At 32.8% G+C, this 19,456-nt stretch overlaps 1 protein-coding gene across 2 annotated transcripts in view; it reads left to right on the top strand.

Annotated features, from left to right (window-relative positions):
* The first annotated feature begins 243 nt into the window (after positions 1 to 243).
* Positions 244 to 19,456, top strand: part of LOC106712582 — a 40,013-nt gene continuing 20,800 nt past the window's right edge. Inside the window, exons 1-2 of one of the 2 annotated variants that reach the window (XM_014505192.2) lie at positions 244 to 319; positions 1,468 to 1,931. In XM_014505192.2, coding sequence (XP_014360678.1) covers positions 1,484 to 1,931 — 448 coding nt within the window. In that variant the 5' untranslated portion in view covers positions 244 to 319; positions 1,468 to 1,483. Of the gene's footprint in view, positions 320 to 1,248; positions 1,932 to 19,456 lie in introns of those variants that run through there. The other variant, XM_014505193.2, reaches the window with a different exon arrangement.

The following is a 19,456-nucleotide window of genomic DNA, read 5'->3' on the forward strand; positions in this document are numbered from 1 at the left end:
TAATAGTACCGACAGCCATTTTAAAAGAAAACACTGTTGAACAAAAAGGCGCCAAATAAGATTTTCCGTAACAAAGCTTATGCGCACCGGAAAGTCTTACATTTATTTCGCGCCATCCGCTGCCTCGACCAACCGAAATTTGCCGCCTAAAATCGTATATCCAATCAGACAAGTGGCCGCCATTTTCCACCAATGAGCGTCGATCCCGCGTTCTCGCCATCGCGTCATTGTCATATCTCAAAAATTAGTACAACAGTGCAGTGAACCCCGACGGTTAATTGACGATTTTTCCGTGAAATATCATAGTATATATCTAAAGGTGAGTTACAATTTGTAATATTTAGCATAAAAGTGTTCATCCAATATTATTTTCTGATTTACACGAGTGGAAATCTGCATATATCGAAAATATTCCACAATTTCTTTCTGCTGTGACGGTGAATAAGAATTCAAGAACACGCGAGCAGGATTTAAATAATATTTTATCACTTTTATTAATAAATATTTGTCTATGTTTTAAAATATTGTCGTGAAACGAATACTGTAAAGATAAAATAATCGGTTTTAATCGTACCATACAAATCTAGTCAGTCTTGCATCGGCAAAATGGCGGCGATGTCAAGTACTATTAATATATCTTCTATCCTCTTTGCACACAGTCCGTTTGAGCTAAGAGCAAAAGAGACGGCGATATTTCCGATAAGTAGATTTAAAGTATGCTGCACACGTAACTAGACACGTCTTCGTTCTTCGTAAACAAGTCCGACGACAATGTTGCCATTCTTTACACAATAATGTTGCTCGAAGTTTGGGAAATATTTACGCTATGATTATTTGGTTTTTCAATTTCCAATAAAATTAATTTTCATATCTATATGCTACTGTGTATCTAATACTGTAATATAAGGTAAATTATTAACAAATGATTTAAAATTAGTGTTCAGAATTGAAACAATTCTATATGACATTTTCTACGGAAATAGGAAGAAATTTACAAAAAAATATTTTAATGTACTAGGAAAACTATTTCTTTAGATAAGAAACGAATATCGATTAGTTGCCAAGTCATTCTAGATAAAATCTATAAACGTTGTTTATTATATTATTACAGAATTAGTTACATTAATTTGGTCATGTGGTGATTTAATAGTTCAACTAAGTAAATACCATGAGTTTCAGCGCCACGCTGTGGCAAAAAGGGGAACTAAGGAACGCGTCGCCTCGGCGCTCCACGCCGCTGCCGCGAAGCGCGGACAGAGCGACGCGTGCCTCGATTGCGCAGTCGAGAATTTGATTCCGTGCGTACGGACGTATTTTATCGTCGTCCGTAGCGGCGCGTTTTATACGTTTTGTTTACTCTTATTGGACATCAACTTTAACTTTTAGTGCGTGATGAACCTTAAAGTTATTACGGTGATAGATTAATCGCGCCTAACTAAACACAAATATTTTTTTGGTTTCTGCTAGGCAAAGAGCGTCGCGGATGCGATCAGGGAGTGCGTTCGCCTTGTGTTCGGCTGTGCAGTTGGACTCCGTTTCAAAGATGTCTACGTTGAGTGTACGTGCCCCTGGCATCCAGGCTACCACCATGCTGGACACGAGGTCTCTCAGAGTGCGCGGCGTCACTAACATTGACACAGTGCGAAGAAATTTATTCGGGTGCACCGATAGAGAAGAGAATAGGAGATTTGTTGAACGTGAATTGGCTCGACAGCTGGAATTAGACAGTCAAAGATGGGGATTCGATTTCGCAAATGAGAAACCTTTACCGGGGCCGCAAAGATTCGCATGGCAACTGGTCCCTATATCGAGTATCCCAGTGGCACTCAGAAGAGCACCGATCACGGTCGCTACTCCCAAGCCGAATGCACCCTCGCAGGAGACTCAAGTGGCAAGTCCAGAAAACACGAAAACACAAAAAAGGATAACAGGTCAGTGGTCAACATTAATATTCATACGTATTTTATTAACTTCGTAGCTATAACAACAACAGAACACAAGCATAATTACAAAAATAAACATTCTGCAAAGCGTCACTTTAGTTCTATCTCGCTCTGCTGTTGACTAATTGACATTTATGATTTATCCATATACGTAAAAGGAAACAATTTTAGTCTTTATGCGTCTTGAGTGAAGCAAGAAAATTGCTTGAGAAATTATTAGAGTTAGTGCAATAGCACGTGGTAACAGAATGGAACAAACTCAAGGTCATTTCGCGTTTTGTTCGACGCGACTTTTATCGGACAATGCAATTGTTTTGTTGATCCTACTAATGCATACAGACTCATAATGTATGTGTACAGTGATTTGTAATGTACTGAAAAACTGTATTAAAAATACTTTAAATACATTTTTGCATCACCTTTGAGTGATATTAAGAACTTTAAATTTAATAAAGTAGAAAATTTCCTTTTATTATGGAGTGAAAACTAACTCGTTACGTAGCCATTTATTTTGTATTACATTTGCATTATCAACCCAAATTATCATCGTTTTAATATTAGTTAATGCGTTTGTTTATTAATGTAACTGCAAATCATATCGAATAATAGGGTTATTTTTTGTTTTAGAATCTTTTGTCCTACTTTTACACCAGAACAATGCTAAATTACTTTCATTTGCAGTAGAGGTCGGTCGCCTAATTTTTTGTCCATTTTGGGTGTTAAGTTCATAAAGGTTGGAAGTAGGAAGTCCTTTATTGCGTAATTTATAACATTGTAATTAAAAATTATAACTTAATCCTTTCTTAGTTGCTTTTTAATTTGACATCCGGTACAGGCTTGTTTTACTTATGAAAAAGTTGTCGTACTGCTTATTAAATTATTTAGCGTAGGTATTTTGTTCATTAAAAAAAATAAAAAGGGTTAAGATGCCGGGTGTCGGATTTAAACGGTATTTGCATTTGATTCCCGCTTACATTTCTTTTTTAATTGATGTCGAAGTGCGTTAAAGTTATTATTATTAATTTATTATAATATTTACTACGTCTGTTACGCATTAGTCTGATTCGCGTTGTCCGACACATGTGCGAACTAAAATAGGCCAAGTGTGGGAGCGAAGGAATATTATAAACAAACGGATTATGTAGGTCACAATATCACTTGTATAGTCCGCAAAACACAAGCACAAAATTTAATACAATAATTTGCTGCAACATTCGGAAAAATTTCGTATCTTTTTATGTAGGCTTTAACAGTAAATTTATCTTATATATGTACACATGAACGCCTTAAGTCACCATTTAACAATTCGAGTGTTTATTTTATTAAATTCACATATGTATTATTTTTTGCATTGGATTAATAATTTTTAATTGTAATTTATAGAAATAGCTTTTGACCGCAACTTCGTCTGCGGGGGTTAAAAAAAAATGTAGCAATAAATATAGCATATCTACGTTATTCAGTGATTATGTAGCAAAATGATTTATTGAAATTGGTTCACTAGTTTTTGAGTTTATTCGTTACATGTAAAAATACAGAAATACAAATCTTTCTTCTATGTAATTTTTATAATCGATTGTGTAATTCAAATATAATTGCCAACAACGTTACCAATCTCATTTGTTACGCTCTGAATGTCTATACGTTGCATAAGGCGATCGTTCTAATACTATGTAACGTAAGATAGGTATATCTAAGCATAATTAAAAGATAGGAGTAGTTTTAGTCGAAAATCTATCTTTTCCCTGTCTACATAAAAATAAAACTTTCATCAATGTCAGAAAAAATATTTTTTCATTACTTTTTCAACGAAAAAATTACATACTGCAGAGACATTCAGACGAATACCTACTTTTCGACGACTAGTCGCGCTTTCGTAATCCATTGAATTTACACAACCATTGAGCTATTGTTTTTTTTTTGAGTATAAATATTTCAATGGATGTTTCGTAATGGAACTATCGTACGTTGCGTAGTAAATATTTCACGTCCTTGTCGCACCCACGCGGGGGACTCACCAGGGCAAATTGGCTCAATTGCCGCCATTTTGCAAAATGGCGACCTCATTTTTTCTATCTTAATAAATATAATTGACGCAAATCATAAAGACGATTAGTTGAATAATGACCGACTTAATTATAATTCCTTTAATTTTTGTATAAATATAATTATTTATTATTAGTAAATTTATTTAACGAGTCTCTTAACCATAAAATAGAGCATTTATTTTTCGGCAGATGTGTGTTTTTACTATGAATTTCTTAAGAGTACTCTAATCGCACTTTGGGGTCACGGATTCATTGTCTGAAACTGACCAGCCGTAGAAACTAAGTAGGGGGTCTAAGAAATAATCGTGTCGCCCAATTTCTTGCGTCCCTTTGCTTGTTACGGAACATAATTATACCTTTTACGGGGTTCATCGAACTTTACGATTTGATTTGCGTATGGGAATGTTAGTGGACATCTGCGGGGTTTCTAATATTGTATTGCACAATTGTTGCATTTGAAATTTTGTCGTCTAGTTTTATGTTTAGATCAGATTACAATTTGGTATTTCAATTGACCGTTAATAATCTTAAAAACGTTAACATTTAATAAAAAAAAACATGTACAAAAAAGTTCTTGTACATGTATTGTAACAGTTGAAATTAACATAATAAATAAAGGTTTTCGGCAGTAAATAAAATAAAATTGAGCTAGTCCAGTATTAGAACGCGAAATATTATTAATCGTTGTATCCGAACAGAAGTGCATGCGTTCATAATAAATCTGCATTGTGATTCGTAATGCGCAGGCGCGGTGGCTCGTGCCCTTTGTGTTGGCACCCTCGCATGACACCACCAACGGTCGTATCGATTTTTTAACTGTCATTTCTCCCTCTATCCTTTTTCCGTCATTGAAATGCAAAGATCACTGTAGCAGAACCATATTGTTCTAAAAGTAATAAATTATACCTTTATTATTGTAACTTGTATATAGCAATAAAATTTAATAAAAACATATGTTGTGTACAAATTCAATTTATAATTTTATCTATTTTATACTAACTTATATTTTGTTTCGAATATATCTTAAACTTAAATAAAGAAAAAAAAAAATTTTTTCTTTAGTATACTTCAGTACAAAATTATTGGTGCAAACGAAATTTGGAGTAAAAATTGTAATATGCGGGTGATGAATATGCTGTCAGCGCACGTGTTGTGAATTTTCAAATTTGGAAAGACCGGGGGCCGGTAACGGTCTCCCCTGCATCTGCTGCTCCACAATATTTATAGCCTACCCTACGTTCGTTTACCGTGTTGCATTTGCGAGGGATGCGTATAGCTGCGGTATTATTATTTTCAATTTCTAATCTATTATTTTAATTTGTAACAGCTTAGTTGGATAGATTGGGAAATAGATCAAAATACAATTTTTCTGTATTTTTTTTGCATATTTGAAATATATATTTTTACAAGAATTTAATGAGTAGTTTATCATTTGGACAGAAAGACAAACCATACGACGCAGCCATTGCATGTTATTGAATAAATTGAGCATATCTTTTAATTCGCAAGTCCGTGTTTGTCATATTTAAGTACCTAAACACTTCACATCTGGGTCACATAGTAGTGACACATTAAGCAAATGGGCACAAATTACACGTTGTCCTGTTTCGAGTCACTTCCAACGACACTTGTTAATTGCGGAGTACACTTGCACTTGTTAACGTTTTGCAATCGGTGACCACCGGTACGGGACTAATGCGTCAAAGTACGTTACAGTTCTCACGGAAACCGCCCGCGCTCACGTGTGAATCAACCCTAAGGAAGCTAGCAGTGTAAGATATGGTTCAATGCGCCCAACGGCTGCGAACGTTTGCGGATAAAAAGTACGGTTTCACAAGCTTTTCTATACCCAATGCCACGAATGGCCAGCTCTGAACCTTCAATTCCGAGTAACGAGTTGTACACGTCAGAAACGTTTGTACCACTTCCTCATACCTATTTGGATATAATTGCATCCATACAGATAAAGTTGTCGAGCTTCTTTTTAAATTCAACAGCCATGTTTTATGACTATATTGAACAACTGAGATTCCCGTGTTGTAAGAAAATATCTTAAAGATTATGAAATGTAACATAATATGTTATGATATGTGTGTATCGTGACTGGAAAATCAGTCAAAAACACAGACTCCTTTTGAGATTAATTTCAAGGACATTCCAAAACTTTAACATCAAAGTTTTTGGGTGTTACTGCGAAAAATAATTATTACCTTATTACTTCATAATATCTGAAATCTGAATAGGTTACATAAATAATAGTATTTATGTAACCTTTAACACTTCAAAGTGTTTCTATAGTTTGTTTTTGCAGTTTTCTTCACCCTAGTAAGAAAGTTCGTAGTAAAATTGCATATATAAAAACAGCTGATAAATCAAGTTCTGTCACGGGCGAAGGACCTCGAATGTTTTTCTATGGGAAAGCCAGAGGACGCAGAGCGTAAAATCTCGAATTCCATTCCCCTTAAGTTCCAGTGAAAGTGGTATTTTCGACTTTTGCTTTCAATACGTAACCCTTTAGAAGATATTGCAAATAATATATCATAGTGTCCAGTATCTTAGAATAAAAAAGGTACTTGATTGTATACAACACTAGCTTTTACCTGCGACTCCGTCCGCGCGAAATAAAAAATAGAAAACGGGGTAAAAATTATCCTATGTTCGTTTCCTGGTTCTAAGCTACCTGCCCACCAATTTTCAGTTAAATCAATTCAGCCGTTCTTGAGTTATAAATAGTGTAACTAACACGACTTTCTTTTATATATATAGAAGAAGATTGTCTCAAATAGTTTATTTTTCTACAATATTTAAATTCTCATATAACGATTTGTTAATCTATATTTTACCTCTAACAAGCAGTGGCACCCCAATCGCTCCGGGCCAAATAATTGATACTATCAATATATCGCTCCTGTTAATAGCTTTCCCATGACTGCGAGATAAACACGTGGGACCCGATATTAGAGTACTTCGTTACATTTAAACAATGATCCTTTTATTACGTAATTGCCCTACGACTGGTCAACCGTTAAATTACATCGTTAACTAAATTAATGTTAGTTCATTCTACTTTCTATTTTATTACTTATGTTTATCGAACAAATGCTTAAACCCATCACTATGTGTTTAAGTAATGTCACTACATTACTGGTTACTAGTTTTATTTAAATATAGAGACTAGAGACCAAGTTGCTTCCCATCTCGATTTCTCTTTCAGACTATAAACATAATATATTCGAATATAAATCGGTATTATTATTTTTTAGATGCATATCATATGTCTAATCGATTATCAACTTTACAGCACATTCAATAAAGTATATAATCAAACGATATGAATACAGTTTCCTTGAACAGTAGCCGTTCAGGATTATCTCAATTGCACCCATCGTCCGGTAAACAGTACGTCCAATCACATTGACAGATGCAGTCTATTTAATTGCCTACGCATCTGTTTATGAATATGAGCCCAATATCCCAACTAGGGATGTACCATAATCATCGATTTTTATTTATTTTTATCGATAATCGAATAAAGAAATACAAATAAGTTGACATGAAAATGACGATTGATAGCTGTTGCAAGCTCTAGTCTACTATATTTATCGATAAAATACGCAAAGCTTCGCACAAATAAACTCCCCCAAGCACACCTCAGTTCAAACAATGCGAGGGGAGTTTTTTTATGGATTCGCATATATTGCACCGGATCAATAAATAATCGCCGGTGTTTGAACCTCGTGTGAAAATGACCTATGCTCTTGCTGAGGATATTTAATTAGTACAGTCACGGACACTTACTTGTTGGATAGTACGAAGTACAGATAAGTGATAAAACTTTTTTGCGAATAACTGTACTTTGTATCAATCAATTTGATTTACGGTTAATATCTAATGTTTTCTTGAAAGAATGTATTTTTTATACATTATATTTATTTGATATGACGGTTAAATTGACATGTTGAGCAATAACTTGACATGTCTTTCAGAAATGAACCTAGAATCTTTTATATACTTACCGTCAAAAGCAGTATGTACATTTTTAAAATACCAATTTCAATTCTTTTATATTTCTACGGATAAATTAATGTTTTCTGATTATATTACCTGGTTAAATTAAGATGTCGGTTGCACTGGGGTGGTCGGTTACCCCTACACTTCAGTGACAAGCTTTAACACATACAATTCCGACATCAATCATATTTCATTATGTTCAATTTAAACTCGGTAGCGTTATTTTTTAATGCAACGCGTCAATTTCAATCAGGCAAAATGTCGGATTTTTTTTGTTTCGCCTGACAACCGGACAAAGAGGGTAACGCCATTCTGTCAAAATATACGTTTCCAATGAAAAAAAATCGGCTGTATTGTTTAACAACTATTAGAAATCTTTCTTGACAATACCATAACTCTTTAAATGCTAGTAATTTTGTTAAAGTGAACTCGAAGGGCGAGTCGGTGGCAGTTAACGTGTTAAAGTATATTTATTAGTTACAATATTTTAATACAATTATAGTCGTAGACTTAAAAGGATTGTTAACTCTCAGGTTAGTGAATTTAACGAGTAAAAAGTAAAAAAAATATGACAAGCCGTCATTTCTTCGTAGTCTGAAATTGTGCAAACCGTAAAGTTCCGCATACTGCACAAGATAAGCAGTTGTGGAACTTTACTTTGTAAATAACGGTTCCAAGCGTTTTGTTTTAAACAGAGAAAAAAAACAGCCAGCATTTCGTTTAACTGCAAAAGTTCAAACACAAAAAACTATAGAAAACAAACTTTTATTTGTAGGTGTGAAGTCAACTATTTTATAAAGTACTAGCTGTCGCCCGCGACTCCGTCCGCGCGGAATTAAAAAATACTTGATAAATAGCCTATGTGTTCTTCTAAGCTATGTTCTATATCTGTGCCAAATTTCATCAAGATACGTTGAGCTTCCGGAGATAGCTTCAAACAAACATCCATCCATCCATCCATCTAAACTTTCGCATTTATAATATTAGTATGGTATAGTTTAATGAAAGTAATAGAAGAAATCGACGGATACAAAAAAAAAACTATTTTACATGCAATACAGAAATAGTCTTAAACAGTGCGGAAGTGGCAGTCGTGGGAACCAACACCCTTTCACGTCACAAGGACTACTCAACAGCCCTTGAGGGTCATAACATTCGTAAATTACTTATTAAGTACTTGAAGTACCTACGTTTACATTTTTAATCGTGATTGTGTTAAGTATGTGAAAAATAGTCGTTGTAGTTGTAAATAATTACAAACTTTATGTTAACTTGCAATTAAAAATTAGCACAATTCTATTTATTATGTATCTAGGTCTGAGGGTGATTGAACTATATAAAATTTACATACTGTTTCGTAAACACAACCCAACTTGTATCATTACTCGCCTACGCATTTTATATGCTAGCTAAGAGATAAATAAGTATAACTTACTAATATTATAAATGCAAATGTTTGGATGGATGGATGGATGGATGTTTGTTTGAAGGTATTTCGAGAACGGCTCAAAGGATCTCGATGAAATTTGGCATAGATGTAGATCATAGTCGGGAAGAACACATAAGCTACTTATTATGTTTTTTTTTATTGCGCGCGGACGGAGTCGCTTGCGAAAGCTAGTATGTTATACAGAATATGACAAAGCAACTGAAGAATAAAAAGAAAATCATGTTCTAAGTTGTGTAGCTCTTTAGTTTTACTTTGTAGTATAAATTATTGCATACACTTAGTATTCATTCAAAGAAGAGCTCACATTGTTTACTAAATAAATAACTTCAACTGTATGTAAACGTAGAACAAAACAAATGAACAAATAATCGAATAATATAATAATGTTAACAGTAGAAAATAACTTATATACTTTCTCTCGCACTTTCTAATATAACATAGTTATTTAACTAAATTGCGTAGTAAATTAAAAGATGTTCTATAAAATAATGCAATTAACACTTTCCGTTACCACTTAAATAAATATAAACTCGGACGACCATCTGGTTGTTTACACTCCCATAAATGTAACGAAATAATTAAGAGAAACGCTTAGAAAGTTATTTGAAGGGACGAATCTGTCCCATAATTATGTAAATACCATCTGTTGTATGTTCCTGGAAAGGCGTGAAGATGCGTGATGAATTACCAAGCCCTAGTGTACAACATACATAATATTTATAAATCAACATTATTCCGAATGGAATTTTACAATTGAAATTACAATCGCCACTCGAAACGCGGTCGGATTAGGCGTTTCGTTACATTGTTACATTTTAACGCATTTCGCTATTGTTATACAATAAATCATATCATTTACATCCGAACGTTGACAAAAAAAAAAACATTCGTAAGGGTCAATAACTTTATAAAAAGCGACGCGTCCCAACTTCGGATGGGTCGACAATTTTTTCAACATAATAGCAGATAAGTTTTAACTCATATATCAAGACGTCACTGTCTTCATGTCCTTTAATATTAAACATATCTTCATACAAACACTAAGCCTAATACAATACTTAAAGTCAGTTTACTTATCAGGCTGCTAACTTAATTTATAGTTAAACAAGTAAACAAGCACTCAACAGAGTTGAGTTTCAAAATGTTTGTCGTTTACTATTTGTACTGCACTGTACGTGATCCCTTCAATAGTCGTACTTGCGTAGGACGAGAAAAAATGTCTTTTGAGAGGTACTAAGTATTTACAATACCTTCCATCTTGGCTGAATTACCAAACACGGAGTTTACCAGATGAAAATTGTACTTACTTTTAAATTTAACGTGTTGTATATTTACTTTGAAGTGTCTAAAATTCTGAATCATTTTTAATACCATTTTAGAGTCCATATTTTTTTTGTATCTCTCTACTAGATTTTCTTTATTGCTTAACAGTTTTTAAGTTTACTTAAAATTAAAGCATGTACATTAAATTTTACAAAAGACGAACAAAACACGTGTGAAAAATAATTCCGTAGGGTTAATCTGTGCAGTCAATCCAGTGTTTCTATTCTTCGCGCCAATTCATCTGTCACAAATGTCATCTGAGATGTCGTCCATCTTGAAATCTACGACCCTGATTTGACGGATAGCATTTGATGAATAGATATTTATGTTAATACCAAATTGAAATGTTAATTTACTTGATAATAATTGAGTTGAATGTATAACTGAATAAATAATAAATGTGATGGTCATTTACAGTTTCACACGTTTTATTTGTATTTGTACGTATTATTTATTTTAAGATAGTTTCATTGTTAACAGACATATTGTTATTGTTGAAGCTTCAAGAACAATTAATTACGAAAACATATTCCAAATATCAGTGTAAAAAAATAATCAATCAAAATTAGATGGCTAAAGGTGATAAACAATTTATTTTTCTCTAGTAATTCGTTTAAGTTAATTTGTAAGGTAATAACAAAAACAAACGTAAACTACAGTGTACCATAATGTATCAAGAAAGGCCATGCCCCTTTGACCCATGCACTCTGACAGTAACATGATTTATTACCATCATCATCTGTGCATTATGTTTTTGAAACAAATCGAACCGGACTCAACTTCGTAAACAAATACATTAGAATGTAACCTAAAAAAATCTTATATAAAATAATGATTAAAAATAGTAATAAGTTCTCCAAAATCTCAGGCTTTTCTTGCTTGCAGGCTGCAGCCCTTAAAGGGTTTTGACTTTAGTAGTTTTTTTTTTAATCATCGATAAAAATGGATGTTTATGGGCAGCGGTCGTTTCCCTATTTCGGCGAAACAGGTGGCCGATTGCTCGTTTGCCACCTTACAATATAAAAAAAAGCATTGGCACCGATTACCTTCATCACTTTGAGGTCATCGGTCCATCTCGAAAGCGGGCGCTCTCCTTTCCGTATATGACTTCGACAATTCAATAGAATCACGGTTAAATTCCTCACTTGGATTAAAAATGTCATGTCTGTTACTTTTATAATCTATGGTCTTTGAATAGATGCCACAACAATAATAACAACCCGTTGTTGAAGACGTAAATTCATATTTCATTGAATTCAAGATGACAATTAAAGATATAGAGTTACGATATGAATTTAAAATTAAATCCATACAAATATTATGTATAATGAAGCTAATTGTGTGTGAACGAATTATGAAATATTAATATTGATTATGCTAATTAAACTGATATTTGACAAGGGGTTGTGAACCGATTTTTTATTAAACAAGATACTTCAAGAAGGAGGATGTTCACAATTCGTCTGTATTCTTTCTTCTACCAATGATATCCACAGATTTCATTTGTTTTATACCTGAGGAAGTTAATGATAAAGAGTTAACCCCTTAATTTACAACGATCGTAAGACTTTGTATTAAAACACCAACATGAATACAAAGACGGTAAATTTTTTTTTTGGTTTCCCAAGACAGAAGTTATAATTTGCAATTAACGCCTCAGTGAACAATTGGGTTGATACCCGAAAGTGTTTGCACCGTTACTTTAGGCTTTAGTCGTCGAACTGTAGATTTTGGATCGTAACAATATAAATATTGTCATACCCTTGATATTGGTTCAAATAAACTATGACGTAATCTGGGTTAAGACAACTTTTATTGAGTACGTACTATGTTTTTGAAGACATAGGTTATTTTTCGTAATAAGATATATACGATTTCTTTGTCATAGTGGAACTTAACTCGGTGCCTTAACTCCAGTACAGTATAGACTGAATTAATTTATGATTCATTTTAAATGAGCTCATGCGTGAATTAACAGGATGCACGCAAGGTTTCACAATTATTAGAGAACAGTGACCTATCGACGAACTTGGCAACCCTAGCATTATATCTTTTACCCATCCGACGAAAAGAGTTGTAACTGTAAGATTTGTAACTCTTTTCGTTGGTATCAACTAGTTTGAAAAACAAGAGAACGAGAAACGTATGTACTGTTTCTTAATGGCGAATCCGTTATCTTGTAGGCTGAGGCCCTAGTAAGGTATGGCCTTCCTTCTAACGGTAAAGAATTGCCTACTTTTAACTTCATACGTTTGTACCTTACCTTGTTACGACGGAAAAAAATATCTGATTACACGCATTTTACGACTTATGACACCCCTAATGATAGCATTTATCAATAGATAGAACCTTGAGTTGACTTACGCGTATTTGAATTTTGAAGCTAATGAAGGATGTGTCATAGTAGTGACTAGTTTCGTCTATTTGACCTTAGTCTGTTTACACTATTTGGCTTATTGTCCCATTGAATAATATAAACGTGTGTGTGTGTGTGTGTGTGTGTGTATACGTATAAGGTGACAAATCGTTTGTAAACCTTTTTATTGCCTTTCGCATAAATCATGATACCGCCAACCTAAAATCCCTTTGGTGTTTACAATAATTTTAAAACGTTATTTCTCAATTGTTTATTTACAAAGTAGACTACGTGTGACGATTGAAAAAAATTCGCGCAGTGCGGAGCTCGTCTGGCGGCGCCTGCGCATTGGGGTCGTCGAACTGACAAGCTGATGTTATTGAACGTGCCACTACCATAACACGCACTAGGCAAATACAGGGCTACCATTGTTGTAACTGGCCTACGACAAACTATAAAAAAAAGTTTTCATAATTGTACGAAAAATGCCTTAAAGCGCCAGTCTTCTAATTTGTGCTTGGATCATAGAAGGATTTATAAAGAAAAATCGTAACGTCTTTCCATATCTTACTACCCTAATTAATATATAACAGTCGTTAGACACAGAACTTAGAGATTAGACAGTGTAATTTTTTGTCAGTATTTAAATTATTTTAGTATAAATTTCATCACATTGAAATATTTTGATAACGTGGTGCAACCCTAACGTTGCCATGGGATACCATTTGCATGTACAAAAGCATTTTGTTAACCGATTACGCACACGTGTTAACACAGAACTCTTATGCTCCTCTGATAAGAAATAAACACTATATAGAATATTTTTAACATTATTCTTCTATGATTTAAAATATATTTCACTACTTAGTATGATAATGTTTAAAAGAAATAATTGACCCCTACATATAATACAAACCTTCATAAGTTTAAAAACTCAATTTAATTTCACAATACAATTTAAAATATTTTAAACGGAGGCCACATTCTATAAAATAACACAATCTCAAGCTATTTTCTTCTGTTAATTATTTTATAAGATCTACGACAGTTATACAATTTTAGTAATTGTCAGTGGTTTACGTCGTGATTTAAATAAAAAATCTAGTGTGTATGTAACCTTATGTTGGTATTAACGGTACACATGACAACGCCTTTCGAAGCCCGACACTAAATTTGAATAACAACGTATGCATTTCGACAACATAAACAATACCTTCATCCTTTAGGCTTCGACATTGGCGATGTAAAATTATTTAAAAAGAAAACAGTATACATTTAGCATTGTTAACAGGTCAACGACACGTATTCTTTTTTTAATTTTATCTGATAAAACCATTTTTGAAAATGAGCCAAATATTTTTGTAGTAATAAAGACATTATAAATTGTACAAAAATTGTGTTCTTTGTTTGAAATTGTATTTTTTTATTCTGTGGCTGTTACTGTATCGCATTTTTATATAACAGTAAATGTTGGTAACTTAGTTCAAGTAATTCAGTTCGCTAGATGTTTAAGACAATGTCAGAAAGGTGAGTGAACTCTACTTAGTTAAACGTTCCTTTTGTAATATGTATTATACTCGTATTTTTATGAATATTTTTAAATTTAAAACAATTATGGACATATTTACGAAATGTGTATAAAAACATGAAATTCAATGAGAAGTAGTTAAAAAAAAGTTTTTCAAGTTTGAAATAATTATAATTTATACGAAACTAGCTTTTACCCGCGACTCCGTCCGCGCGGAATTAAAAAAAATAGAAAACGGGGTTAAAATTATCCTATATCCTATTCCTGGTTCTAAGCTACCTGCCCACCAATTTTCAGTCAAATCGATTCAGCCGTTCTTGAGTTATAAATGGTGTAACTAACACGACTTTCTTTTATATATATAGATGGTGTTGAATTAATGCCAACTAAACATGCTTTTGACAATTGTAAACCAAAACAATAACCAAAACCGTACTTCAATATGTCATGAATAATGTTTGTTTTATTTGCAAGTAAATATTTATGATTTCAGTGATTTCAGTTCCATGCCAAAATCGACACCACAACACAGAGTTTACAAACAAATAAAGTTTGTCGCACTCGCTCTACTACTGAATGAGAAAGACAGACGCCTCCGCTAAATGTTTGGGCATAGGGGTTATTCAACTTTGGCGGGCTTCTGCACAAAATTGACGTAATTTTAGGTTATTTTTACAATGACAATGGATCTTAGAAAAGTTGACTTTCTATATTCGAAATATTATAAACCTGGCCAGTTACAAATTTCAACTTTTTATTTTTATATTTACTAATTTGTCACTATTTTTAATAGGTACTCTTTTTTTAGTAGCCTTACTTAATTTGAGTTTTTTTTTATTATTTGTGAAATCGAGATTACTATATTTATAGACGCAATTTGCCCGCCATTTTCAATGTTTTTACAGTTGCGACAGACTTGCCATTATCGTTTGATTTGTAATGACTTCAACTGTACGAGTATTGTAGTATGTACACAAGATAATTTGTTTTGTAAACTTACGACCAATTAACTTATTTATTGCATTTAAATTGATATTATTCACTATGCAAACTAAAACTTGGTCATTTAAATTAAAAAAATATTTGAAGCCAAAAGTTTTAATTAAAAAAAATGTTGAGTCATGTATTGGTATTTAAGTTCGATATGTCATGAAATTAAACTAACAAATAAAGTCCACTAAATATACACGATTTCTAAAAATATACGTCATAATATTGATTATTGACTTCTCGTATGTAAGAAGTTAATTTCATATCATCACAGTCAATAAAGAAAAAAATTATTAAATATAATGTGCATAACAAACGTCCTGCGATGCCTGGATGATGGATGATGTTATGCAAAAAGTCGTCAACGATGTTTAATACCGATATGGAAAATACTTCACACCCTTATGATAGTGAACGTGTTTTAAAAGTAAAAATGAAACTTATTATATATTAACTATGTCAAATCTCAAATATAATTGAAAAATAATCTCATAATAACTAAATACTTTTAGGCGTTACTGTTCTAAGCGGTAGAAATCCGACCTTCACAGATTACACGCAAGTGTAATTATACCATTTTAGGACAGAGAAAGTGCTTCGCTCGGCTTTCGTAACTGTAAATTGTCTTACGCTTTTAACACTGTCTATACAAGGTTTATCGCGTGTTTCCACTGTCGAAACACATATACAAAAACATAAATAAAATCATTCCAATAAATTTGTACATCACGAATAATATCAGCCATTCGAATTCACAAATATACTAAAATTAATAATTGTAACATTTTATAGACGCATAGTATTAAAAAACTATAAACAGCTATATTCTGATGCACACTTCCTACAGTTACAACTGTTTGATATTAGACCACTTCAGTCCATTATTTTAATAAGCGGTCATTTGGTCCTAGTACAATTATCTCGAATACTCAGAATACCAGTGGAAAATCTAAAAAAAATGTAATTGACTTGATTGAAGTAAATGATTACGAATTACGTGTTTTTAGGCCTTAGCGTGTTTACAGTTCGTGGGAATTTCAACTTACGATATATATAAGTTGAAAATACATTTATTCTGTTACTTGTTAATTTTTTTAATAGAATTGAAAGATAGCTTAATTTTTTTTATATTACAATTTTTATAATGTGTTTTTGTTTTCTTTCAGGTAAGAGATTCCTACGTTATTTAAAATGGTGCATCATTGGTACGCGTAAGTTGTTAGAAATCGTAATTTTCCATTCAAACTCGATCTCACCAACATATCTTGCTTGTAGATTAATTTTATAGTATGGCCCTGTTTTCTATTATAAACTAAGATGCAACGAGTCTCAAATATTTACTAACATCAGTCAAAATTTGTTATGTTACGTTTTTTAAACGATATACCACTCAAATAATACGATACTATGATCTGAGATTGAAACTACATAAAATATCTTCTTCATTTGTATTAATAATTAATGGATAGTAAAACCCCTCATCCTATCAACCATATGAAGGTGTGGACAGAGTATGCTACTTCGTCGTTGTAAGAAAATTGTATGCTACTGTTATTTCAATCCGTTAGTTTAGTTAACAACACCCTTTCTCGCCATTCTAATAGCGCTTAAACGGTCGAGAAGTTCGTTCCGTTTTACGTTTTGTTGGCATTGCATTCGCTTGTAGTATACACATTCATTGTTTATTGTGCGTGTTATCGGGTAACGTTTTGTCTCGGCACTTGTTACTGTTTTATGCGTAATACTGTGAAAGCGCCGGCCGTGAGCACTGTTTTGCTTTTTGGGTCAAGTGCGGGTCCCACTTAGATAGTTGAATGTGCCGTATTTGATAGGAAAGGTTGTATTACAGTTGTTTATTAAGTAAAAATATACAATACGAGTGGTTATAAAGATCTAAACATAGATGAAGTCATATTTTGCATTTAGAGGTAGATGGGAAATATATAAGAATATTTTGAACTAGATTAGTTCAGCTATTTTCCATTCCAACAATCCTATCTCGTAAGTTAATACAACTTGCATTTAATAATCAATGTAATTAAATCCTACTTATCCAAATTAACAGGGCGTTACTTGCGTACATGTATACGCGACCGCAATCTGATTTGTATAAAGATCAAATAACGTGTGGTACTCACCGCGTAATGCGAAACGGATCCCTGTGTGGTTTTACTGCACATCTCTGATGTCAAGACATTTGAGACAATTTAATGTTGCCCTCTCGTATTTGCAAACCGAGATTTCCTTGATACAATCAGAGTTAATAACGACAAATTTACTTTCGTTTTTGCAACCGAAGATTATCGATCTCGCACTATCATGATTTCTATCATGAATTCACTATCAAATTTTATCTATCTTAGGTTTGTAATTTCAATCGCAAAACTTGATCAATTGTTTGGAGATCGATCGATTTATTTCTGTATTCCCTCAATTACATACAAATTTAAATAATCTATGAATCCATTATTTATATCAGTCGCTAATTCCAATTTTAAAACTCTAATTTAGATCTTTAACCGTTGGTTTCTGAGACCAATTTTTTTTCTTTTACCTCTGTTTTCTCAAAATATAATGGAAGGGATGACGTTATGTTTTATATATGGATTCTGGTCTAAGAAAAGAACGATTAATATAGCAAATCACCTTGTATTTTCTTTTAAAATTTGATTTTAGCACGGTTATTTTAATTTATTTCTTACTAGAAACTGATTTTATTATAAAATAATTCCAAAAACACAACGTACACTGGGACAAAATAACAATGGCCTTACGATAATGAGTTCAAGGGCTATCTCGTCTCTATCAATGAGTTACAATTACTAAATGGGACCTTCGTAGTTTTTGTGGCCCACTAACCCCCTTTCCTTGTACGAGATAATAATTTTTTTATTGTCAAGATTACGCTTAATCTTTATTTGATGACGTTTGTCTTCTTACTGAACCCTCGAGGGCTTTTGAACTGATCTATGATATTTATAATAGTATCATTAGTTAAAAAAAGTATCCTACGTTCGAAAATAATGTGATTCTGTGAAAATATCTTACATTTTCTTAGGAATCTTTTTTTATTACATTAAGAGACATAATTTTCTATCATGTACTTTTTATATAAGGTTATTGCTTTTTAATTTAATTTACTTTTAATGACAAATCCACTACTATTTTTAGAACTGGTTTCAAGAGCATAATTGACTTTACAGACGAGGTAATCTATCTTGATATCGAAGTATAAAGTATGTATTTTTACGAAATTGCCATGATTGAAACATCACTTATCTCTACATATTAATAAAATTAGAGTGTCTTTACGTAATATCGAAAAAATAACAATAATTAGTACACATGATTGGCGTTGCTGACAACGAAAAATATTTGTTTTAATTTCTGACTGTCCGCAAACAAGACTGCGTTTGTTTCAAGTAATTTCTGGAACGTTTGGACTGATTATGACGATGCACGCGGGAATACTATAAGCTACTATTTTTTTTTAATTCTTAGCTTACGGCCGACCACTAGTGTATTAAAACAAGTTTCATCACAGTAGAAATCCACTGAAAACGTTTCCTTTAAAAAAACAACAGACAGACAACGGCTAATATAATGTCTGATAACAATTCACGTGCGCGGCTTGTATTACGATTACTATTACCGTTTATTGTGCCTCAAATGATCTGCTCGAGCATAATCGCCTCACACTGTTATACTTCTCTGAATACGAACTGATTGGGTGCGTTAAGACAGAGGATACACATGGACATTTTCTTAGAAAACACTCACCTAGGGTTGGCAAATTCAGTTTTTTTT

Source organism: Papilio machaon, chromosome 22 (assembly GCF_912999745.1).
Source record: "Papilio machaon chromosome 22, ilPapMach1.1, whole genome shotgun sequence".
NCBI classification, from domain to species: domain Eukaryota; kingdom Metazoa; phylum Arthropoda; class Insecta; order Lepidoptera; family Papilionidae; genus Papilio; species Papilio machaon.